Source organism: Wasmannia auropunctata, unplaced genomic scaffold (genome assembly GCF_000956235.1).
Source record: "Wasmannia auropunctata unplaced genomic scaffold, wasmannia.A_1.0 LD335996.1, whole genome shotgun sequence".
NCBI lineage: Eukaryota > Metazoa > Arthropoda > Insecta > Hymenoptera > Formicidae > Wasmannia > Wasmannia auropunctata.
In genome coordinates this window covers 795,424-821,089 of record NW_012026894.1, presented here as the reverse complement: position 1 = coordinate 821,089, position 25,666 = coordinate 795,424, and the positions used below count along the sequence as shown (strand labels likewise).

Below are 25,666 nucleotides of genomic sequence, written 5' to 3'. Positions count from 1 at the left end.
ATATAATATTTGTAGCACTTTATATATTTTGATATCTATATATAGATGTAACAAATTTTCTATCGAATTGAAGTTGTAAATTCAACAATTCAGAGAAATGTCGATAGCAAAACGTATCCCGTAGCTCACATAACTTCGCATATCAAAATATCGCATATCTGTGATGTAATAGTTACATGCCACGTGTATTTATTTAGTCAATATGGGTAGCAAACAAAATATATCAATAACTGAACTAACAAATGCTGCGGACACTTTAGACAGTCTACACGGCTTTGAGGCTGCTCGAAAACGACAAGAGGGTTGTGATTTGTCAACTGAAAATGTGAAACCGCATTTTAAACCTTGGCGTATTTTCATCAATCATATTGACAGCTATCATGGAAAGATATTAACTGACGTATGTATCATTTATAAAAACAAAAAATATATATATATGTTTATTTATATATGTGTATGTATATATAGTTTATTTAGTTATCATATAACATTAAGGTCGAAAAGGTTTACCACATATTTGTCAAATAAAGAAACAAAGATTTACCAAAGTCGATAGAAAAATATAAACTTCAATATCTCCTCTTTTCGTTTAAAAGATATTTTTCAATCCTCTCTTCACAAAGATCTTTGATTCTACCTTTAATACAATCTTTGACACGAATCATACATTTTATACGATGTGTGGTCTATTAAATACGTAGCGTGTTAGGAAAAGTTTTAGGTAAAGATTATAAAAATAATCTTTATTTTTTTTTATTTTCATATTCTATCTTATTTTTATTTTAAAGTTAGAATCTCGTTTAACGTTTTGCTATTTTTGTTATTCCTTCTGATAATACAAATTTGCATATATATGAAAGAAATATACATTTTATTTTAGGATCAATATTGTAACAATAATACATGTTATTTGAAAAATACAATTTTTAACGAAAATGAGTATCTTAAAAAAAATAAAAACTATAATAAATTAAATACTACAACATTAATATTTTTAATAATTTTAAAAAGAATTTAATTACGCGATTCAAGTATGCAATGCATTGTATAATCTCGCTTTGAATCAATCATATGTTCCAAAATATGCGAGTATCATGATAAAATTGTTTTCAAAACATGACAAAAAGTAGATACTCGACGCTAAAAGCCATGACCCAATTAGAAGCTTGTGAGTATGGATAACTTTGATTCGTGTGTATTGTTTTAATCGCACTAGTGCGCAATAATTAGTAGGTAAAAGAATAATCAGGAAATCTTCTAATTTATTGCCCTTTTAACATTGCCTTTTTAATCACATCAATTAAGGCTACCGTAATACTGTATGAACAAATCGTTTTACCTCACTTTTCATAAAATATAAAAATTACATGAGAAATAACGAAGCGATCATTATTACTTTCGCAGTTACCCTCGAGGGTTTCTCATAGCAGTTCAGTTAAATTATTATTTTTAATCGTTGTAGCGTAGTTTACGAAACAAATATTTGTTTGCGGTTCGGTAATTAAAACTAACGTTACATCAATATACATCGACAAATTGCTTCGCCATATGGCGGAGAATTCTAAATAAAAGATGTAACGCTGATGCTCACAAAAAACTTTTCAAAGGCACGCTTTAAAAAGCCAACATTAAAACCACTCGATATGATTGCGCAATATCCTTTTATTCATATTCCTCATTAAATACGCGATGGCAATCTTATCTTTCTTTTTTCCACTATAAAAACTTTGAAAGTAGATCACTGAATTTGATCGAACGTATGAGATGATTCTTTTTTTTTCTGCTCATAAATGTTTTATAACATGATATTGGTTAATCCAGAAGGGAAAAAAATGATACACACATATTAATATGTATGCAAGTAATATCTATCTATGCAAATGAAAATGTGGAAACAGTTTTCAGATATACTTTTTAGATTAGGATATTATAAATGACATTTGTATAATTGATATCGTGATAAAACTTAACTAATTGAAAACGTTCATCAGACACTATTGGATACTATCTATATCGATCCGCTAAGTACACAAGCAGACGTCCCGCCGGACGACGAAGAAGATGAATTCGAAGACGACGACGACGAATATGCGGAAGGAAATGAGAGAGAGAAAAGAAAGCCGGGCAAGAGTAGAGAAGTTTCAAGAAAATATGAAGTGATCGGTACAGTTTTGGATCGCAAGGTAATATTTTCAAGTTCCTTTGAAGTTCAAGTTCCTTCAAGTTTGATAATGACGGTATTTTGAAAAAAACGAGTTTTCATTTATCAGTTTCTATCAATATTTCCTTTTTCACGAATTTTTATATATGCGTCTTTATATATAATATGTTTATATATTTTTATATACGTCTTATCTAATGTTGAGATCTGTGAAGTATACGCACGCCATATTAAATGCATCTTGTTCTCTCGTCATACGAGAATTGGTAATAAAATAAGATAAGCGCGAGTGTAAAAAGCAAAGGAGTCTGCGATAAAAAGAAAGTGTGTTAAATTTGTTAGCACGTAATGTCATTTGATTTTCGTCGCTGCCCGACAGTACTCGGGTCCGGAGGACGTGACGGTGATTAACTCGGACGACAAAGACCTTCTTTTATCTGAGTTGATGATCTGCAGTGTCATTATCTACGATATTACGCAGCAACCGGATCAAATCAAGGAGGCATGCTGGATCTTGAAGGGTACATTAACACAAATTGCTTCTATCTTAATACAAGTATATTGCTTTCATTTTAAGATTGTAAGAAGAGAAATGATTTTCGTAAATAAATTATCACTTCGTAATAAAGAGATTTTTGTTTTACGGTTTGTGTTTTTTATGTCAATATACCTCATTAAACATGGAATTAGATTGCCGACGTTCAACTTGAAATTCCGTTTCTTGGAACTTAACCTACAGAATAAACGTTTGCCGAGTTTGAGAAATTCATCATTTAATTAATTAATAATTAAGAGAAGGATAGTGTATATCTTCATTATTCTTCCCGAGATCTACTGTACATTTCACGCGAAGTAGAGAGAAGGAAAATACTGAAGTATATTATTTAAATTATGTATCTCATTAGTAAAATATTATATATGTATATTTACATAAAGAATTTTTTAATTAAAGAAATACATATAGTATAGAAAAATCATGTCCTATATTTTGATCATTGTAAAAAGTAATCCATTTTTAAATTAAATTATGTAAATAGGAATTGTCTGTCAACAGTTTAAATTTTTATTTCCTATTCTCTCTGTTAGGAGATAATTAACGATATGTCATATCTATATCTAATTTGTTTCACCGTTTAAGATTCTGGCTTTAAAACTTACGCAGGGCTTTTATCGACACAATAAATACAGTTTTTTCCTGCTTTCAGAAATTGTTCGCATGCTGGAAGATATGGAGAGAAAATCGTCAAAAACTTTCAAACGAGACGAGCCAACGCGATATTTTATTTTGATTTCTACCATAATGACGTGGGCTTTCACGAAGCCGTTAGATCCGGCAGATCCAGATTTACCGTTCACGGAAGCAGATTATCGAAAGCGAAAGCCCCATCCAAATTACAAGGAACACATTCAATGCGAGAGAGAGGTTGTGGCTGTAAAGAAAATTGCCAGTTTAAAGAGCAAATTAAATACTTTGGTCATTTGTTGCGGAATCACATACGGCGAGGAGGAAGGTCCGATTCATTACCTTTTCAAAATGGCATGGCAAAACGCACCTTTCTTACCGATATTTGGCAAAGGACGAAATAAGATACCCCTCTTATACGTGCGCGACTTGGCCGCGTGAGTAAAATAATAAAAAAGAAATATGTAAAAAAGATATCTCGTTTGAGGAATTGCGATATTAGTATTTGATATTTGAAGAAAAAACTCTGTTGCAAATATTATTTTATAGATATTATAAATAAGCATTGAACTTCTTATATAACGTATTCCGAAGCGCATCTCAATCTGTTTTATTCTTCGTATCAAAATCACAATTCCTCGAACGAGATAATGTTCTTATATATGTAAAAGAACATTGTCTCGTTCGAGGAATTGCGATTTTCGAAGAATAAAATAGATTAAGATGTGCTTCGGAATATTATATATATATATATATATATATATATATATATATATATATATAATATCTTTAAATTTAAATTAAATCCAATATTATCAAACGTCGCAAATATTTCAATAAAAAATATATATTATTGCAATATAATATTATTTTTTCATCAATTTAATTTTGTATTTAATATCAGACGACAATTTTATAAATTAATATTTCTATATACATACTCTCTAAATAGAATTGATATTGTTACGAAAATAATGACAACAATAAAAATAATAAATCATATTACATACATGAATATATATAAATATACATATATTATGGTAAATATCACGATTTCAGAATGTTTCCATGATCTCTGAAAAAGTTTAATATTTCATCAATTTTGGTACGCCGATGTGTGTGCTAGCATAAGCTTGTTGCAGCACGCTGGAATTCTAATTGTCAGGTTAACCAAATCCGCTTACCGTTTCAAGTAATTTGATTTTCAGAACTGTATCCTCGGTGCTACAAAATTGGCCTCCGATGCGGTACATCGTGGCGGTGGAGCAGGAATTAATCTCCCAAAGTGCGATCGTTAAGGTACGAATCCTTTCACTTATTGACTAGTCAAATACTAAAAATATTGTGTCAAATATTTTCTCACATTTTTAGCTTATGTTTTATTTTTTTTAATAAAAAAATACTAGAACAAGATATATATCAACATTATATGTCATTAAATATGCACATTTACAATAAGAAAAATGTGAACAAAAAGAAATTTTAGTCACTATTATCATAATCTTTATCGCGTTAATATTTTTTTCCGTATGTTGACCTCAATTATTCGAAATGGGGGTTGATTTCAATAATCCGCTTCGTATATTCCGTTTTACTCGTACAAACCAGTTTTTGAGACATTCTTCGTCCTACTTGCATAAACTGGTTTACACAAGCAATGCGGAGGAAAGAGTCACTTAGAGTCGATTTTAACAAGACCGTCGAAAGATTGCGAATATTAACTCTTCACCATAATTTACGGATGTTTTCTTTTTTATGAAGATTTGTATATATCTGTGCACTGTTTCATTATTTGGAAGTCTTTATAAAACACAAATGTATACCTATTAGTCTTCAATAGTCTTCCCGCGTTATTATTTTTTCATGCGATGTTGTATATTTTTAGTAAAATAAATTTTCAAGAAATTGCAAAACAAAACACATATACACAATAAAATTAAAATAAAAGATATAAAAATAAATGTGTCTTATACTGAAAAAAGTCTAGTAATAATTATATTCAAGTCTAGATAACAGTTACAGAACTTTGGTGAAATAATTTCAAACAAATATTCAGTTAATATAATCAAAATGTTTTGTAAATATTAATAACATTTAATAATTATTACCAAACGGCTGGTTACTAATAGTATATTTGATAATATTTACTAAATGTTGCACCGATATGCTATAAAAATTACATTGGGTAGCTATTATCAGACTTCTTTTTTCAGTGTATCTTGTATAATCTTCCTTCTCTCTCTCTCTCTCTCTCTCTCTCTCTCTCTCTCTCTCTCTCTTCCGATATGATATTTTTAGCTTCTGATTAATACCTTTGTAAACAGAAAATTAGCCAAGGCTTAACCACCGGTGAGGTAAAAAGTGTATCGAAGGAAGTGGCTCTTTCGCTGCCAGAAGTTTCACAGCAGATATACGACCAGATGACAGTGGATTTAAATATCGATCCCGTGTATATCATCGACCGAATACGCTGGCACTTCGGCATGCCATTCCGCGACGTTGTAAATTTAGTCATAAAGGAATACAAAGTAGTGCGAAATCTACGCCCAGTGAAAATAGTCGTTCTTGGTCCGCCGGCGTCTGGGAAAACTCGGGTCGCTCGATATCTCGCGGAGCATTACGGGATACACTACGTTCACGTGAAAACATTGATCTCCGATGCAATCCAAAAATTGGTGAGCCCGTATTTGTTCGTGGAAAGATCGTATTGTTGCCAGAGCCCGTATTTATTCGTGGAAAGACACCATATTGTTGTCAATATGGTCTTTCCATATATAACATTCCGTAATTTACATTCGGATAATATAATGAAAAAAATCGACGATCGCGATTCCAAAGATCAACGGCATTGAAGCTGCGGAAGCGAGTACGAGACGACAAGATGACCCGACAGATATAGCGGAAAGCGTCGCCGGTGGCGACGAGAATAAGGGGGCTCAAAAAGAAGAAGTGGAGGACAAAAAAGAGGTCGTTCTGAGCCCGGCAAAGTTGCAGGAGCAGCTCGACGAGATCCGGTCCAACATGGCAGCGAATAATGGCCGTCTGGACGATATCATCTTGAACAGGTGATTAAATATTGGGATGCGCCAAGTTTTACGAACTCTCCCGTGTAGGTATTCGGCGGCGTTTATCCCGAGCTCGGCGTCGCGTTTATTTGCGGGACCGGCACTGCTCACGCCGTTAGTTAGCTTCATTTCCTGCGTTTGCGGCGCTATAATCACATTGGCACCGAAACGTTTTCTAATTAACGACATAATGGTGCAGTAGCGCAGTTCGTGTTAAAAGCCAGAGTCTATATAGGGTGTGCTTTCTCCGAAAACGTTAATTGCATGAAAATCCAAACGCATTTGCTCGCTCATATGGTTTACGTTTCCATTCGGATCGATACTTATACCGCGACCATGAACCGCGCGTGCGATTAACGAAGCGTGTGAATTCGTAATAAATTAATGCATAAGCATTCTCGTACATTTTTTTCAATATCTTTCTCAACAAATCAGTGGAACACGAGGCTCTCCGCCGCGTACGATACCTCGTAAGACGCGTACAACGTTACTTTCCCGAACAGTATATTCTCCTGCCAGATAAGTTACATAATGTACACATCAAAGTTTCGACTTAAACATAACACCGTACAATAAATTTCATTACACGCCGCAGGTTACAAACCTCGCTTCACCAACTTTGTATAGCCTGGATGTAACATGTTGCAAGAAAGTGTTTAAGTCAAAAGCAAATACGTGGATTGCTTACCTAGAGACAGCATTGCATAAATATAGATTAAAATGGAAAATGTGTTAAAGTTTTGGCTGCAAATTTTAAAGCACAAACTTTTATGATATTTAAAATTTATCTGTTTTTTTAAATAAACGATTCAATTAATATGCTATTAGCGAATGATAAAATTTATCTGTTTTCAAAACGATTCAATTAATACGATATTGGCAAATAATATTTTGCATTGTTCAAATGATAATAGAAGTATTAATTAATGTAAAAGGTTGTTCCTAAACCGATTGAACTCGAAGGACTGTTTGAATCAAGGATACGTGATGGATGGTCATCCCAAGACCTTTGAACAAGCTAGGAATCTATTTTTGATCAGCGACGAGAGTTTAGAGGAAGTCGGAGGCGAGGACGAAAATGTTGCAGCTAGAAACGTTAACACGGCGATCGTGCCGGAGTTAGTCGTGGTTTTGGAAGCGAGCGACGAGTTTTTGAAAGAGCGCATCATAAATCGTCCAGAGAGAGAGATACAAAACACGCATTATACGGAGGAGCACATGCTGCGACGCATGAGAGAATACAGGTATTTAATCACGCACGCGAGACAGGAGAGAAAAAAAAATGTTTATGGCTTAAAAAGTATCTCGTAAAAAGAACTGCCGTTTATTCATATCGTCGACAGTTTTGACGAAGGGAATCGATATCGAAGCCAGCTTTCCAATCCCGCGCAAATGGGATTGGAAAATACACGGATAAAGATCGATTACATCCGCAATAAAATGTAACAAGTGAGAAAATCAAATGCAACGTGGCAGTTAAAAATTATACGCTCACGCGACAATTAAGTTACTTTTACGCTACGGTACAACTTGAAAGGACTTTGCAGGACTTACTCGAGCGATTCTTAATTCGATTAAAGAATTTTCAGCTGAACGCTTTTTATACCGTGTATTTATATTAAAGAGCCTGTATCCTCCTATCTTTCCGCAAGCTACATTTAAATTAATATAATTTATCATCTGAGGGTTTCTTTTTACATTGTGCGTCTGTCAAACATATGAGTTCAGAGGATAATTTGAACAAAGTTACGCGAGTGCAGCTTGCATAAATAACTAGTTATGCGAAAGGTTATTTATACAAAAAGATTGTGCAACGAATGCATTGGCTCACAAATGATATTCTATCTAGGGAGAGAAATACGGACGATAACACGCCGCTACAATTATTCGACGAAATGGAAATCCACCCACTCGTCATCTTTGTGGAAACTGACACTTGTCCAGATATGTTTCCAACGGTTTATCGGTGTCTGGAAAAATTAGGAGAACCAAGAAATTACGGTGCGCGATGATTTATATACTTTCTCCCGCAATTTCGTGTTTATTTCGTGTCTATTTAAAATTTCAATTTCTTTCAAAGTCTTTAAAGTCCGATTCCAATATTATCGCGCATGTTCCGTTATTGCTCGCCCATTATCCCTATTTCCAAACTGACGAAAAGATAAATGTCACGGGGATGATATATCCCATTGTTCGCAGTGAAATTTATTAAAGAAGACTTATTCCTCTAATAAAGCTGTTGAATCACGAGATAAAAACTTTCTTCAAAGTAATAATTTCTGGAACAGCGGCCTTAATTTTTAATATGCTTGTATTTCTCGTTAGCTAAAGGTCGATTCTTTCGCCGCTGGTCAATCTTAGTTCGTTTTCTCTTTGTTCGTATCGTAATTATATCTGCGATCCACAAAAAGAAAGAAAGAACATTCCCAGTGTTACGTTCAATTAGCGTTAACTGACATCGAAGAAATTGGTTCTTGTGCCGATTAATAAAATAATATCTGAGTTATTTTTACTGATTTAATAGCGGTGAAAAGAAAAGCAATTACAGAGTTTTTATAAAATTTATTATTATCTAAATTATTAGGTCGTTCTACCATAAAATTTTATCTATTACATAATATTAGAAATTACAACGTTAGAGATACTTTTTCTCATATAGGGCCAACAGCCGAGGAAATGGAAGTTGCGAGGAAGCGCGCTGAAGCGGAAAAACGAGCTGCTGAAGTTGCGGAAGAATTACGAAAAGAGCGAGAAATTTTGGAATGTAAAAGGCGGCGCGAGGAGAAAATGATGGAATGGGTTTGTAAATTCTTCCATGATATTTATATAAAAACCAGATTTTATGTCTATACTAATTAAATATATTTTTATTTATATTTTGTATTTTCCATAAATATTTATATACTCAAGAAATTATTGAATTATTGGGAGTTAATTTATTGACATAAATAGTCAATAAATTGATTCCCAAAATTGCTTGTAATAACTTCAATATTAGGTTTATCGATGACATAAGTTATTAATTTCCACACAAGTCAACTTAATCACTCAAAATTGGCAAACTATCCTTTAATTGCTTAAAGCATAAACCGATATAATATTCTAATGTAATCAATTGACTATATTTTAATGTAATCAATAAAAAAATAAAATAAGTATACATTTGTAATAACTTAGAGAATGAGATGCAGTCTCCATATTAGTTATTTTTTTCATTTTTTTTCTCTTTATACTATTGCAATATAGATGCACGTTCGTCATAAGCGAGCTTTAATCTATCCAACGTAATCACGGGAGCAGTTATCAAGTTTCTGCTTAGCCGGGCGTGATTCTGAATGCAGATATTCGGCTTTTCTTTCAATCAAATCGCACCGCCGCCGCGCCGGTCATAAGCGCCACGCTATCGATCCCAGGCGAAATTTATGTCCGCGCATCGTCGAATATTTTCTACTAGGCCGATATTTCCAATGTTTCCGCTAGAAGACGTTTATATTACACACATATTACATCGTATATCCGTTTTACGAACCAGCATGAAACTTTTTTTAGATTTAGAAATTACTTTCGGAGACGATTTAATAGCTCGTAAGCGGATCTGAAGATTAAACGAACGAGTTGAAGTTCTCGTTTACAACATTAATTTACTTTTTTGTTTTTATGCGTATCTGGCGAAGTTACGCGACTGACCAGGATTAGCCGTGTTTAAGGTTTACGGAACTTTTTTGCATATATGTATACGTACATACACACGAAGCTTGTGTACCTGCAAGTTTAACATTATGCATTAACGACTCAAGCTACCGGCAAATGCAAATGCGTATCGATCACGGTTGGCCGCTCGTAAGATGGCTCGTTTGTACATGCAGAATTATAATTATACAACGCCATCCAGCAGAGCGGAAAAAGAATCAGGAATTTCTAAAATATTATATAACTCAAATATTAAATTATCTAGACTGCAAGAAAACTTCTCTTCTTGCGTAAAATACCTATCATCGTTAAATACCTGCAGGCACATTAATCGTAGCTCAAATTTCTCTCATTCGTGATTGTTTTACACTGTTAAATTTATATTGTCAAATTTAGCTCTATTTAAGTCGCCACTACTCCTACTTAATACATAGATATTTTTAAATAAAACAATGAAATTTAATTCAAATTTGGGTTAAATTTGGACTATTTTAAATTATTTAACTCTATGGTTTTAGTTAAAAATAACTATATATTAAGTAGGAGTGGCGACTTAAATAAGATTAAATTTGACATTATAGATTTAACAGTATACGTAAAATGGAAATTTTGCTAAGATGATATTGTTGTATAAATTAATTTGTTGAATTTCTTCGAACTGTCAACAATATGTGATTCAATATGAATCGCATGGCAAATGAAGCATTGTCTTTTTCAGACGAACTTGATGGAGAAGCTGAAACAAGAGGAGGAGGAGAGACTTTGCATTTTGGCGGAGCCGTTACGGCATTACCTGATGAAGTACGTATTTCCGACGCTGACGGAAGCTTTGATAGAAGTGGCGAACTTACGACCGGAGGATCCAATAGATTTTCTCGTTAGTATATTATCGCTTGTTGCCTTTTATCAGCGTCACGATTCTATTATTATATCTATATTACCACGGAAATGTCATATTGCGTTTAATTATATTTTAAAAAAAAAGTGGTGACATTCTTCCATCGTAGGCGTTATCAATTATCATTTCGTTGGCAGTTTAAATAGCAGCCCAGGGTGAAAATTGTGTAAGGGTATAAAAGCAAAAAACGCCGCACGGGGACGCAATAAAACTAACTCTTGCCAAACTCGCGCAATGCGCTGCGACAAATGAATTTTAGTATCGTCGTGTTCCGGCAGACTAAACTTCGGGTAGTCTAAACGAATTTAGCTCGTTGTAGCGAAGGAGCGAAGGAGCTCAGTAATTACGTCGAGTGACCCACTTTTAATTCGGTTAAATTTACAGTTTGTTTGGCACACCCGGTAACACAACGGGACGTTTGACAATTACCTTCCCAGCCAGACGGGGGGATATTATTAAAACGAATTGAAAGATGAGCCTTTTTACACAAATGTATCGATCGTCTCGTTGTAAAACGAGACAAACGTTGCCACGTTTTATAAACGCGTTCTCGAATTTCGCGGCCGATAGTCCTGTGGCATTGACGCAATCGACGTAATCAATTCGTGCCGGAACAGGAAAAAAAATGGCATGGCCTTGCGTGCTATAGAAAGTTTGCTGACAAAATTATATATATTTTAAATTATTGAAAGAACTAAAATTGTCAAATAAATGTTGTTTCTTTACGTGTATAAAACGGAAATTTGAAAATCTACGTAAAGACATTACATCGCAATTTATTTCTTTCACAACATTTAAAGTGCTCAAAAAATATCTCGCTATAATTAAAAATTTATAAAATTTTATTGAGTATAATGATATCTCATTTAAAGCGTGAAGATACTTCGAGATTAAACTTTCCAGAATAATTTTTATTATTCAACAAATCTTTAATAAATGGCTGATAAATGACGCTTCAAATAGTAACTTTAAACAATAATTTATGTTTGAGTGATGTTTAACTGGAAAAAAATGATAACTCGCGCGTTGCACACATGTGCAACGATTGCAATTAGCAGGAGTGAAAGCGTTAGACGCGAACGTGTCTATCGAATAAAATTCCGTTGGCACCTGCTCGGTGCGAGCGCGAACGTCCACTCTAAGGCGTCGCCAAACTAAGGCAATTCCGTTAGATTTTCGACACAGTTCGGCAATCGCCGCGAAAGGAACATTTCACATGTGCGAATGCGAGAACAACTTTCACACTTCGAATCCCGTTCCCGTGGAAATCGATAGGTTGCTGCTCACGATTAGACGCCGTTCCACTCCGGAGCATCGAGCCACGAGGGGAATAGGAGCATGACCGTTCTCCTGGCTCTCTGTCGACCATATCGGGACCTTCTATCTATAATTTCGTGATTTCGAGCTTCGTCGGTTTCGATCGGTCCGCTATTACGGAGAAACGCAAAGGGCATAGGCAATTTTTTTCACTATCGGCTTCAGTAATCGTTTTAATTTTGTTCTATTATTCACGATCGATCTCTTCAATGATCATACAAACGCAATCCTGCGATTTAAGGTCTACGCTATTATCGCGTACGCTATATCGCGAATTCAGCATTAAACTGAATATCGTTTCTTTTACATATTTTATGTATCTTATTACACATTGTGTACCTTATTTACGCATTTATGTAATTTTATGTACATATCTTAATTTTTTTAAAAATAAAATATTTTAAACATTTTTATATATAAAATTATTTTGTTAGATTAAAATTAGTTTATTATTTAATAAAATTATTCTATTATTTAAAAGGTAAATATATGACTTATGCATATTCTTGTTGTTGCATCGCAAGATAAATTTTGTCGGCACGAAAAATTGCAACCATTTTCCGCATAATGGATCTCATCACCTACATCTTTATTTTTTTCAATTTTTCATTTCCTCTAATCGTAAAATCGCCTACGTAGGAGAAAGTTCTTGCCCACTTTCAATTCATTACAATGTTTTCTTTCAGCAATGATTTTTTTTCATTAAAATTGGTAATAGAAAGTTCTCATTGTGTATACATAGTTTCATAAATGGGTAGATAGACCATCGTAGCGAGACTGAAGCAACGAGATACGAGGGGAGAAGAGAGGAGATGACAAAGAAAAAACATGAGATACAGAGGGATAGGAGATACGACGTTGATAAATAAATTCTCGTTATCTTCGATGTTTCTCCACGGCTTCGGTAGATTACATCGTGCCATTGTAGTAATACAACTTAATTAATTTTAAATTAATTTACGTTCAATCTTCGAAATTTAGAATTCGAAATGAATATGTCATCTTCAAAATTTATTATCTTCGGAATTCATTATTTAAAAGACAATTATTTGAGAGCAAATACAATCTCAGAGTGTTATAGAGCGAATCATCCAGGGACAATATGCAGATGAAAGGGACGTTAAAGCGATCCTCGATTTTATTGTTCGGTGAAGGGCATTTACGACAATGCACAATTACGAACGCTGTCACGTTCAATAATAAAAAACATTGAATTTCCTTTAAATAATCTATTTAATAATCTAAGTTATCGAAATGTCGTTTCACATCTCTTTGTTTGATTTTTGATATTACAAATTTATGAAGACTAATGGATTTATAAAGTATTAAAGTATTCAAATTTCAAGAGCATCTCAGCAATATTATCATCCACGTTTTCCATCCGCAGGCCGATGAACTGGATGGAGAGAAATGTCGGCTGTCTGATAAAAATTTCATCGTCGTATCGATCTTGCACGGCAACGTCGTGCACGGGTCTCGTAGGAATTATCATCTCTCTCGTCTGGATGAAGTGTTTTGATGTCAATACCTTTTCACCAATGTTGTCACAACCTATCTAGTAAATTGTTCATTGTATCAAGTTTTCCGACGGTCTTCAGTATCTTTTATCATCGCGGGCTCGACTTACAAAGATCCAATCGCATTCGCACTTCGTGTATTCCAAATCAACGTGCTTCTACGTGCGCCGCTTGTGTGTAATTACGAAAAAAGAAATGTTACCATTAAGACCGCACGTGCAGACGTATTGCTCTCTAAATGTCTACATTGAACCGGCATAGTCTTACCTCGACTAAATTTTCTGAGCCATGTGCTCCCCATTACTGCCTGTACCGCGCAACACGGTATAAAACGAGCTCTAGGCGTCTCTTAGACGTAGATAATGTGATCGTTTCTATGCGGACGGCGCGCAAACAAATCAGGATTCTAACGTTGTTTGGGAAATATCGAGACACGAGCGAATACGAGATTGCGAGGTAATGGAACACGATAACGCAACAATAAGCCCAGTATCTTTAGACGCTCTTGCATAAGAGCGTGCGCCGATCGCGCGGACCCAGGCTACAAAGGAAAATTAATAAACGAGATGGAATGCGCGCAATGTGCGCGACGTCATGACTGTGCTAAAATTACGAATGCGACGCAATGTAACATTCATATAACAGCCATAAATATAATTGAGCGGCGTAACAAGTTTTGCGATTTTGCGAATTGCATCGTCGCGGTCTTGCATCTCGGCGGACAATTTTTCCGAGAAGCGATGAGATAACGGTCGGTTTTGAGAAATAGCGAACACTTTGAATAGCGAAAAAAGTTATTTATCCATAAATTATTACTTCTAATGGCTATTTTTTTTTAACAAAATAAGGAACTTTAAAAAATACAGAATTAAAAGCCCTTTTCACGTTGTATTAGAGTTTTGGTTTTCCATCCACGTAACAAATCTCATCCCGTGAAACTCAAGTTTAAATCCATCGCGTTCATAACAAGGTAACGGTATAGATACATCTATTAAAAAGTTATTTCACAACATCGATGTATATCGGAGAAAATTGGATAAAATGGCACGTGGGATGCTACCGAGTGAGAGAAAACGCGCAAACATTAAAGGAAACCAATGCATGTTGTACGAAGAAAAACAGACTAATGTATATTTATTTAATGTAACACGGAATGAATAATGGCGGAATTGCTAATTGTTGTAGTAATCGTTTTAATTATTAATTCTCTATATTAGCTGATTTGCCTGGAAATATTTTCGAGCGGCCCGCATTATCCTTATAATCGCGCGTGTCATGTACATATTATATTAGTTGTATTCTCATTTGTGTGTTAAAGCATTCTGCGCGGCACTACTGGAGGTCGCATTGGCCGTATTGTATCGGCGCCGCATAGATATTCATGCACATGTAAAATATGGAGATGACGCCCGCCGCAGCGGTAACTAATTTATTAACAGCGACAAACCTCACGCAAATCGATATTGATATTCATGTGTATAATAATTCATTAGTAGTTGCGGGACAATGCGTAGAAGGAACGTCATTAAAGTTCTATCTTTATTAATTGCCAAATTTCGTACGGGCCACCAGATTTTGTGTAATAACAGAAAATAATGAAGCTGCTCTCGGTGTTTAATACATTTCTAAATAAATAATTACGAAATAATAATAATAATAATAATAATAATATAATACACAAAGGTCTCTCTCTCGCGTAATATTCTATAACTTTCGCATTTTATAAATGTCGATCAAGACTCTGCCATTTCCGCTTATTGTTGGACGATCCCGCATTAGGTATTGTTTACCGCAAAACTACGTAGCGGCATTTACGATAGCCGCATTGTCGTGTCAATCATTGTTGCAGCTACAAGTAAAACAAACGGCGCGAGGCTCTCGCGCCGTGATATACGCGAGAATTGAAACGATGTGAAGGTAAAGAGCGACGCGCGTGGGTTCGTCCCGACGTTGAAGAATTCTGATGCAAAAATCAGAGCGTAGTAGCACGAGCGACATTGAAAGTGAAAGTGGGTCGTAATATCGGCGGTGGAGAGGGAGGGGAGAATGAGGCACACGACCTGTTTCTAAACAGATTATGAGGTCGATCCTACACTGTCGCGTACCCTCACGTACGAGTGAAGAATGCGGGAGCTGACCCAGGTTATTTGTAGAAACTACAAAATAGCCCGAAAAAGTTTCGTGCGCGCAATTAAATTGAAAAGAGAAATGTGTGAGTCGAACTGTAAATTTGTTGATACCGAACAAAAATATCGATGAGTATGTATATTCATCAATTAAAAAATTATTTATGTTCATCCTGAATGAATAGGCATTATCGAATAGTAAAATAATAAAAATTTAAAAAATACTAAAATTATAATACAAGTATATCACAAATTTTTTAATAATAAACCTTATAAACAAAAAAAATAATCTTTAATATTTTATATAAGAAAAAGTTCTGTTTATCTGTAGTTCCAATTATACACAAAATAATTGATGAATCTGCATGCTCCGATCGAATTTTAATCTCAATTTTCAATTTACGTAAAATTGAAAAATTCATCAAAATTGAAAATGAATATGATTAGTTGAAAAATAGTCGATTATCTATTCAGAATGTTTTATTCGTTATTTTCATATTGAGCTAAAAAAAATATCGAATATAGGCAATAAACATGGCCAAGTCACTTTTAAGTCTGTAATACAGCGCGCTTCGCAATATTTTGCTTTTAGTCATAATTAATCAACGCTTTATACATCGCTTTATTTGCAAATTTAATTAATTTATTAGATTTAATTTTTTAATTTTTTGGATTCGTCACGAACATTTTTGCGTGCATCGAAATATTGTATTTTACTCGTTATTCCGAATTCACAGCGCGCGATAAGTACTTATTGCACCGAGGGATTACTCTCGTTTCCAGGCCGAGTATTTGTTCAAGAAGAATCCCGAGGGAAGGATGTTTGAGCCGGATTATACTGAAACAATGAGCATGCTCTTGGACGTTATCAGCCGGCAACAAAACGATGTCCTTCCGAGAGAAGGATTGGAGGCCGACGTGGCGCAGTTCTTGACGAGGAGGCAGGATGAATTATCCACCGCGGCGGACAAAATAGAAAGAGATGAGGCGCAGGACGCGGGCGGGGAGGCAGACGCTACGTCGATTCTCGAACGGAGCTTTGAGTCCGAACGAATTGATGATTCTGAAAAGGAGGAATTGGATTCTTTTTCCGCTGAATGGACGACCAACGAATTCGGAAGCGAAGCATAACGAATTGCTCGAATCGTTCTTAAGGTAGACAGTAAGTTTTTACTAATCCCGATGTGTTTGACATGGCGTGAACTCTGAAGACAGAAATGACCGTATCTCAAATGCTCTTACGATATCCTACCCACTATTAATGCTCCCACGTTAATACTACAATTGTCACAACTTTAACACGACTTGTTTTAAGATCACGAATTCCTAGACATCCAGATAAAAGACGGCCAATATAAATCCTCTTTGACATTCAACATTTCATGCATAATAATTATGTTAACTTAACTGTGACGACTTTTTTATGCGAGAACGTTATTTTTTTAACCCAATAATGCCGATGCTCATCCGAACGTGACTTTGTCTTTAGACACGTGCAATGTGGATCTAAATATAACATGACGTACTTAAATAATCTTTTCTCTCTTACCACTACCCTCGTACTATTTTTTTTTAATTACATATTTAATATTCGGCACTTTAAAAGTAATAAAGGAATTTTTCGTTACTTTCTCATTTTATTGTACCAAATATTCAATTCTCCTGCTCTATATCTCCAATTCGTATCTGATTTTGGATTTAAGCGCTCATGATATTCTGTTGTGCAACAAGCCGGTTTCAAGCTGACCGTTCGATGCGACGAGGGATTTATTTCGTAGATACGTACCCGCATTCTACACACGCATCAAAGTGTATTCGAGCAACAGAGTTTTATAAATTGGATGAATTTTTATTGAAAAATATATGTACGTAAGAAAAGAGCTTAAGGAAGGGGGGAGGGCAAATCTTGCAGATTCCTAGAATTTGTACACGTGCAATTTCTTGAAAGGATTTGAGCGAAGTTTGCAGTCCTTGACCAGGTAGACTGTGTCTACCTGGAGAGCTTACACAACTTTGATCACTTCAAAAGTTACTGCAAACACAGAATGCTAAGTCGATCGTTGTATAAAACTCGTCTAAGGAAAAAAATTATCACCACTATTTTTGTGAGACCGTTCAATTATCACATTTTTATACAATTTGAGCTGTAGGCGTTAATATAACGCGAAGAAATATATCGTGCGTTTTAAACTTGCCGTAGACGATCGATCATGTAATCTTTTGTAACTGAATCATTTTGATTCTCGGAATCGTGTCTAACTTTTGGCTTGTTTCCTTTGGAATCGAGCTGGCAAACATTAGCTTGCCTAACTCTACCTTATTAGTTAATGTGCGCCTTTCGTAGTACTAGATCGCAGTACTAACAGTTCAACGAATAGCTGAAAGATTGAAAGACTTCCCGCAGTTAATCAGCGTTAATAAAAGTAGTTCGTAATTTTATATACATATATATATATATATATATATATATATATTTGTAGTAGAAACAAAATAACTCATTCTTAGAAGTAAAATTGTCACAAACACCTTGTTTTGTTTATTTAAAAATACATTAGTTAATTGACGTCGTTACAGGTCAAATTATACGCGTGTGCCCCGCGGAGCTTTAATTACGCAGATGATGTAATATCGTTATAATGATAGCCAGAACTGTCAACTATTATGCGGAACTATTGAATCCCTTAATACCTCGTTATCAATTTCCCTTACGGCTCTTCATGGAAGCGCATGCCTAAATGTGGCGGCTTCTTCTGGGAAAGATCGCGAGTATCCTATTGAGCCGCTTGGTTGTTATGAGGCCAAGGACGAAGATTCTCTCACAATTATTTTGTATTTTTCACTCGTACGCACGCTTGATATATTCTCAAAGTGTTTTTCCTAGATTATATTTGCATGGACAATATGCGATTTAAATATTTTCCGCGGCGAAATACAATTTACCTTCGAGTTAATATAGAATATTTTTTTACGCAAGGAGGATACGTCAATAAAATAAAGTTGCCTTGTGCCTTCTTGCATTCTAATTTTATTATGATTTAAAAGAAAAATACATGAAAATACTTCTTCTCATCGAGACCGTGCGATTTTATGAATAACTCGATTGTGAATATAAACGGAAAAAGTCAGCAGGATGAATGTAAATTAGGCCTTAGGCGTGTCACATATAAAAGTAAACTCGAAAATTAAGGTAATGCGGCCAATTAGCTTGCAAATGTTTCCCTACGTAGCTTTAATTCCCGCGGCCCTAATCGATTCGAAACTTGCGCCTACCGGCCAGAAATTGGGTCGGTTTACTTGTAACCCGGTTTTAATCAATACAATGCAATATCCGCATTGAAAGAGTAGATCTGGATCAGACGTTTCCCTACGCAAATGATCGACAGGCAATGTTGTATCTATCCCACCTGCTAATTTCCGCTGTCACAGAGCGGAGAAACGTAGGATGGCGAAGCCGCCTTGTTCTTTGTAAAACTTTATCGCGGCACTTATCGATTCTTACAAGTATAAATAGTGTTAAAGCCTCGCCTTTTTCGTACTAAAAACGGTATATGTATGCATGCGCATATATTCGAGTCGCGATTATTAGCAACGCGACGACGACGATGTTAATCGGAACATCGCGCGCATATCGCTTTAATTTTGACACACGCTGAAAGGTCAATACACGCGTTACACGCGGTTCGATCGGTATGCACTGCAATCTACCAGAGCTCGATGCAGTTGGTTAACCGCAGACCCAACGTCAAATTTCAAAATCAATCTCTGTCCCTGACAATCTTCGACGTTTAATTAGTATTTCATCTACCTGTCAGTACAGCTCAGTATAACAGTTCAATTTAACATTAAATTTAAAATGCTTTTTTTTTACGATATCGTTGTGTCACAGCTGGAGCGACGTGGACCAATTTAATTCCATTCCTGTTAATTAGTGGACCAACCGATCCGTCGACGGAAGAATTCGCGATCGAACGATGTTGCTGGCATTTAGAGTCACGCACAAATCGCAAATTCAAGCTGGTGCTGCGGCTGATCCGACGTTACAACCGCAAAGATTAGATTTCCCTGGCGGTGCTGGTACACCGAGAGAGAGCGAGAGAGAGAGAGAGAAAACACCGCGGGCGGTATATCTGTATCTCCAAACACCTGTTAGCAGTCGCTCTCGGGTGGGCGGCTCGCCACATCGCCTTTAAAAGCTACGGGCGTCGCGAGCGGTAGGAATTCCTGCGCCGAAGCCGGTCTGAAGCCGAGCGAAGGAACGAGCGAGCGTCGGACGGGACGACCTTGATCGCGGCACCTCTGATACCAACAAGGGGTGCGCTCTCGCCTCTCCTTGCGCTCCGTCGAATTCCGTTCGGCTTACAGACTCGCGAGCACTCCCTCTCTCCCTCCCTCGTTTCGGCCGTAAAATTACGAAAAAAAGGGCATTCACTCGCTTACCGGCGTAACCCTGCTGCGAGTAATTCGCTTCCTCGCTCGGCACCACGGTCTCCTCGAGGATACTCTCCGACGCCGTCTTCATAACCCCCATCCTCGGCTGCACGTTCGGTGGCTGCGGACCGACTGTGTAGGTGGACGGTCACGGGGATAGTTTAAAGCTCCGTCCCACGAGCGATTATCTCGTCTCGATTGTGCCGCGTTGTCTGGCGTCGCCGGAATGCTCGGCGCCGTTTCATCCGCCTATTGCGTCTGCGTTCGCGCCTGCGTCCACATCCCCCCCTTTCGCCGAACCTCCCTCGCCTCGCCCTTCTTGACCCTCGTGCATCCCCCGTTGCCACGGTCGCTTCTCACCCCCGTCAAGTCGTCACACACAGGAGCAAGGCTATCTTCTCTCTAGGCCAGGGTGAGCGCAGTAAGCAGGAGAGAGATTGTGGTGGTGGTGGTGGTGGATGATAGTAGTGGTGATGCTGGTGGTGGCGGCGGCGGCGACGGTGTTCTCTTTATACCGTAGCGATACGACGGCAGGGGTTGCTGCTACCCACTCCCTGTTGCTGTTGCTGTTGCCGCCGCCGCCGCCGCTATTGCTCGTGACGGCTGATACTATCCAGGGTGCTCGCTCCTGCCTGCCGCTACTATGGGGCGGGGTGCTACGAGCACACGGCACAGGGGCAATGTCGACCTTCCTCGGTCTCGGTGAAGGTCTCCCCGCTGGTTACTCGTGCCGGATAACACTTCCCTCTTACGCTCCGTCATCACGCGCTCTTCCCGCCTCTCTCTTTTACTCTTGTTTCTTCTCCAATTTCCTGTCCCTCCCAGTTCACGGTCTACGTTTTATTTTAGCTTGTTAATTTGCACATTTTGTTACATCCTGATATTATCACTGACTTGCAATTATTCTTGTTAAAGCATATTATATTATAAATTTAATTTATACATTAAAAATCTAGAGAGACAGAAAGAGAGAAAAAGACAAAGCGGAGGAGAAAGAGAGAGAGAGAGAGAGAGAGAGAGAAAGAGAGAGAAAATTTTATATAAAAGTAAAGAAATAAAGCTCATATATTTATTTAAATTCTAGACAAGGTAGTGGCAAAGTAATATAGTATAATGTTGTAGAAAATCTTTCAAATCTTTTTCTACCCTAAAATGTTCTCTTTGCCGTTTTTCATGTCATTTACAATAAAACATCTGCGTTTTGATACTCTTTGAATAAACAGAGAACAGTTCGTGCTGTTTACCATGACCTCGAGCTCTCTTTTTTTTTCATAAACTCTGCAAAATGCGCATCGCGTATAGCGTTGTTGCAAACATAGTGAATATCCCTACGTATACACATCCGCCGAAAATCTACGTCGAAGCGCTCGCAACACGTGTTTGCCCTTGAAACTCTCCCACGAACGGTGTGCACGCAAGGGGCGATCGTTAAATCGCACCCTTCGCAATGCTCCCGCGCTAGTGATCTCTGAATCCCGGCTCTCCCATTATCTACGCCACGGCGTCCTCAAGTAATCCAGCATCCACCTTAACGTTCCCGACACTCTTCGTCGCCATCCGCGAACTCCGTACCTTCGTTTGCAAGTGTGCGACACCTGCGTCATCGGGCTCTCTTCCGCTTTATTGAGTCTTCACCGCCTGTGATCGCGGCTAAAGGCTTCTTGCCCCCTCCGAACCGCCCCTTCTAAGCCATAGTAACACACAAACGGAATCGTATTCACGTAGATATCTCGCGTTGCACGTGCACTTGCACGAGAGGAGCGCGAGAAGAGCTCGCGTTGTTATGCTCGAATAAATTGTCGATTTTTACGATGGAACAGATCGGAGTCTTAAAGCTAACGTATCGTCGCGTTTTATGCGTTAAACTTGTAAATATTCGCGTCCGTATTAAATTATGCAACGTATGTAAACAACAGTCAAACATATAATTTAAGTGATATTTGTTAAATATGTAAATTCAATCAGTTAAATATGTAGATCTATGCTAATAAACAAAAAGAAAATACACAAATTCCAACTAATTTAACACAAATATACAATATATGCAAATAATGTATCCTTATCCGGCTATTACGTTAAAACAGCGAATTTAATATTTTGTATTGTATTAAAATATCCATAAATTATATTATTATTAATATTAATATCGATGTGCAATAATACAATATAAATGTGATTATTCTGCAAATATTAAATTTGCGTAATAAGAAACTTATTGACAATTTCAAACAGTGGTAAATATTTAATATTCTTAAGGACCAATCGAGTCTAATTGGGCTACCAACAGTACGATCGCACGCAATTATTATCAAGAACGTTATCGACTTTGTATTGTGCTCATGATGGCGTGGAGAAAAGAGAGGACTATCCCATGCTTTTAGGTCGATTACACTTCCGCGTTCACGCTTGTACGCAGCTTTTAACCCTCTTCAAATTCTTCTCCGCCGCTAATAGAACACGATAAACATATTGGCATTTCTACTACGAAGTTATATAAAGACCTTGCGTAGAGGAGTCGCACGTGCTGGATGTATTGCACTTCAACGTGAAAACTTGTTGCACTCGACGCTAACGTTGCCAACTATCATTTTCACTCCACCGCTTTTTTTTTTCTCTTGCACGCTGGTGTCCCGCTTCTGTTATTGCGGATTCCAGTTCAAGTCGCGGCTCTCGATTATCCCACGCTGAATGAGCATGCACCGATTTCAAGGACTTGGCAAATTGCACCGCATATATTTATCTGACAATCTTTAATTCCACTCTCGTCCCTCGAAAAGAACTCAGTTCTATAGTCTTCTGACGATGTTAGCATCCATGATTATCTATTTCGCAATACATCCTTGTAACATATAAATCATTCTATAACGTGGCACGCGGGCGATTTATATGCAGTAATATTAAGATATCATGTTACTGTAATAAAGTTATTATAGATTTATCATAACATCAGTAATTGACGTAACCACCCGTATTCTGTTACAATAACTAATACACGGATTTTATTACAGTATACGGCTAATATATATGGAAATGAATTCAAAGAACGTTTTATCAAACGTTATAATAACATGAAATTGTAATAAATGTATTTTAACGTGTTTTAATAGCGTAGGAAAAAATAAACTTTTAAAATCCAGCGTTGAAAATTTTATTATAAAAATATCAATTTTTTTTCATACTGCACTGCGCAAGAATTTACTAATTGCCGTTTGCGATCGTCTGTATTGAAACAACGGTTGATTATATCTTACTCAGCGTGACGCGCGAAAGGACTTAAACTATATAATACCTAAGAGATACCTTAATCCTACTGTAAGCAGGATAAATTTTGAAACTTTTATGTACCCTTATTTTTATATCCACCGCACGACATGATGCATCCATGCTCATCAATTTCTGAATATGTATAAAATTCCCCTACACGACTAGGGGACAAGGCGATCGATTTAAATTGCCTCGTATACTTACTTCCACTACACAGTCTCTTTAGAGTACGTACACATAAGGAATAACGTTCGGATGAAATATGTAGATACAAACCTCCTTTAAATTTTTAATACCTAAATCGACTATGTCAAGCGAGTAAATTTATTATTGTGATAAGACATGACCGTTTGGAAAAAAAAAGAGGTATTGAGCTTAACGAGTAAAAAAAATGAATAAAAGTTAACATCTTAAATTATTTTAAATAGTTAATAGAAGAGAGACAAAAATTAATCAATATAATTTGAACTAGACCGCGTAAAACACGAATAAATTTGAAAACGTCTTCTACAGCTACGGCTGGATCTTGTACCTAATAACTTCTATATGAATTTTCTTAAATCCATTATTCAGCCATTTAAACTGCGCGCTGAATCAATATCAGACTTGCAACGCAATTATTAACTGAATCTGGAATAGCGAGATCACAGCTGATCTCAATTTTTAATAAGTCGCTTATAAGCATCTTAAAATACCGCAAAGAACTTATTGTAAAAAATATTACCTTAGCCAGGGTAAAAAAAATTAATGTTATAAAATTCAAAACTCATTTTTATGGTATTTTAAACAAATTACCTTTCATTTAATTAACTTGAGATGAGATCCGAACCCAGTCGCTTTCTTGTTGTGTAAATATCCTCTGGAATGGCAGTATCGATTTAGTACTTGTTGCACGTATAAATAAAGTTAACCAATCCGATGTCATGTTTGGCCGCTTTTAACGTGGTTCACGTTAAATTACGAGACGGCGTGTTATCGAGAAATTGAAACTGCGTATAATAAGCGTGTACCTCCGCGGGGAAAGTAGAATAAGTGTACTATATAGACTGACATAACTGCATTTTAATAGCGCAAATGAAAAATAAATTATACAGTCGTGCTGTAGGGATTTCGATTTCGACGTCGGGAAGTCGAAAATACGTATAAGACGTAAATGATATTGTGTGCGAGCCGCTATAAATCGGCTGCTTTTACTTAATGCCGCCGCGTAATTACCGTATTAACGCCAGCCACTGAATATTTGTGAATGAATACGAGCGGCGATTATATCGAATTTTCACAGCAATTCGCCGTGCTCTACTTGTACGAAGCATCTTGGCTTACTTTACCGTGTAATTGGGCTGTAGATAATTAAATGCGATAGAGCATAAAGTCGCCCGTTCCGATTGATTCTTTCCACTCAAAACAGTGAGAACACTTTTCTCTGCACGCTTGACGGAACAAAATGTGGCATACTATACAAGTGCATTACCGTCGTGCAAGCGCGCTTTCTGATATCTCTCAATCTTACATTCTTCTTTCTTTCTACGCGTTTTTACTCAAACAAATCACAAAGATATATTGTTTTAAAGTACAGTATTATCTGACTCAGCATCTGATCTGGAAGTACAGGGTGGCCCACGTAAAGTGTGATAAACTAGTAACTTGAAATATTTATTAGACTATGAATTTTTTTAAATTTTTAATGTGGACATAAAAACCCCTCGATTCATGAAACTTTCTAATGAACAACTTTTTGATCAAACTTTTTTGATAAAACTTTCGACAAATATTTTTTGAATTACTATTTGAATAATCCTATTTGAATAATCCTATTTGAATAATAATGATTTTTAGAGTTACTATTTGAATGGTATTTCTTCGTCTATAAAGGATCAATTGCCTCTCTTCAAGTATTGAAGTCTATTGAATATTAAGGTTTTATTGATCTTGTTATCTATTGTTATTGCTATGCATTTTATATTGTTTATGATCAATAAGTCACTGCGCTGTGATCATTTTGTTTGCATATTCGCCC

The 25,666-nt window shown here is 36.4% G+C and overlaps 2 protein-coding genes across 4 annotated transcripts in view; one reads left to right on the top strand and one right to left on the bottom strand.

Moving 5' to 3' along the window:
- LOC105453643 (synaptotagmin-10-like) overlaps positions 1 to 20,614 on the bottom strand; it is a 29,678-nt gene extending 9,064 nt beyond the window's left edge. For both annotated transcript variants that reach the window (XM_011695775.1, XM_011695777.1), the window contains exon 1: positions 20,395 to 20,614. In XM_011695775.1, the coding sequence (XP_011694077.1) occupies positions 20,395 to 20,485 (91 nt within the window). In that variant the 5' untranslated portion in view covers positions 20,486 to 20,614. The remainder of the gene's footprint in view (positions 1 to 20,394) is intronic.
- Positions 71 to 18,384, top strand: LOC105453642 (adenylate kinase 7-like). 2 transcript variants are annotated; one of them, XM_011695774.1, is made up of 13 exons: positions 71 to 400; positions 1,992 to 2,183; positions 2,541 to 2,682; positions 3,367 to 3,781; positions 4,553 to 4,643; positions 5,669 to 6,019; positions 6,183 to 6,409; positions 7,345 to 7,653; positions 8,259 to 8,410; positions 9,069 to 9,208; positions 10,818 to 10,976; positions 16,741 to 17,112; positions 17,661 to 18,384. In XM_011695774.1, exons 1-12 carry the CDS (start codon positions 203 to 205, stop codon positions 17,086 to 17,088), a joined length of 2,724 nt encoding a protein of 907 aa, XP_011694076.1. In that variant the 5' UTR covers positions 71 to 202; the 3' UTR covers positions 17,089 to 17,112; positions 17,661 to 18,384. The 2 variants fall into 2 exon arrangements, with proteins under 2 accessions (XP_011694076.1, XP_011694075.1); XM_011695773.1 differs by lacking the exon at positions 17,661 to 18,384 and having other exon boundaries at positions 16,741 to 17,488.
- Positions 20,615 to 25,666: the final 5,052 nt, after the last annotated feature.